At 61.1% G+C, this 1,036-nt stretch overlaps 1 protein-coding gene across 1 annotated transcript; it reads right to left on the bottom strand.

The window, feature by feature from the left end:
• Positions 1-250: 250 nt before the first annotated feature.
• On the bottom strand, positions 251-716 carry LOC107125140 (lipoma HMGIC fusion partner-like 3 protein; the record flags this gene model as incomplete). The annotated part of the gene is made up of 1 exon (XM_015428595.1): positions 251-716. A coding segment is annotated over exon 1 (433 nt), but the record flags the coding sequence as incomplete, so codon positions are not given.
• Between the last annotated feature and the right edge of the window lie 320 nt (positions 717-1,036).

Genomic DNA, 1,036 nt, shown 5'->3' with positions numbered 1-1,036 from the left:
GCTCTTTCCAGAACTGCTTCTGAGAGAACAGCTCCAAAGGAACTTGTGACTGACCCAAGGTCACACCAGCAGATGCACGTGAAGGAGTGGGGAATCAAACCCAGCTCTCCCAGATTAGAGTCCGCGCTCCTAACCACAACACCAAATCGGCTCTTCAGTAGAAGATGGCCTGTTCCTGTCCTCTTTCGTCTGCACCTACCTGGTTCCTGCCATTTTCTCTCCCCCCCCTCCGGAGGTTATTTCCTCTCACCTGCAGAAAGCTGCTGCCAGGCGCAAACCTTGTAAACCGTCCCCGGGCTGCAGGCCCAGAAGAGACCCAAGGAGGCCACGCTGCCCATCACCAGCACCAGGGCCATCAGGACGAAGACGGACGCTGCCTTGAAGGACGGGATGGGCGTCAGGGTCACCAGGGATCCCTCGCACTTCAGGGCCCCGTCCCGCTCCACGCAGACCTGGTAGAGGCCGAAGGACCCCACGGCGCTCACGCTGGGGTCGGAGAGGACCCCCGACAGGGGCAGCTGGTAGGTGAGCGGCCCGGTCTGCACCCACGCCGGCTGGATCAGCACCACGACCTCCAGGATGCCGAAGCAGAGGGTGCAGCCGGCCCACAGGGCGCCCACCGCCCTGGCGTTGCGCACAAAGTCGGTCTGGTAGAGGGCGGCCGCTTCCCGGGCTGCCAACATGGCCAGCTTCTCCTCCAAGAGGACTGCTTGCACTCGAGACACCCCCCCTGCTCAGAGGGAGAATAGCAAACGCGTCTGTGTTTCCAGAAATGGTCTCCAGGTTCCTCTCTCTCTCTCTCTCTCTCTCTCTAGGGCAAGGAGGTTGCACGGTTTTCCTCCCTCCAAAATCCAGCGGCACCCTCCTTTCCCCCCTTCCCTGTTATTCCCTTTTCAGATCCTGGCTATACTTCTCAGCTGGCCAAGGTCACCATTCTTTCACCCCAGCAGCTCCGATCGTCCACTTCTCCTCCTAGGGGAGGCCGGCAGAGTTGGCCGGAAGGCCGCCGAAGCGCTCTGCAGTTCTGCACCCTTCT

The sequence above is a fragment of the Gekko japonicus genome, unplaced genomic scaffold (genome assembly GCF_001447785.1).
Source record: "Gekko japonicus isolate JY-2015 unplaced genomic scaffold, Gekko_japonicus_V1.1 scaffold31917, whole genome shotgun sequence".
NCBI lineage: Eukaryota > Metazoa > Chordata > Lepidosauria > Squamata > Gekkonidae > Gekko > Gekko japonicus.
Note: the sequence above shows the minus strand (reverse complement) of the source record. Positions and strands in the feature narration are given on the sequence as shown.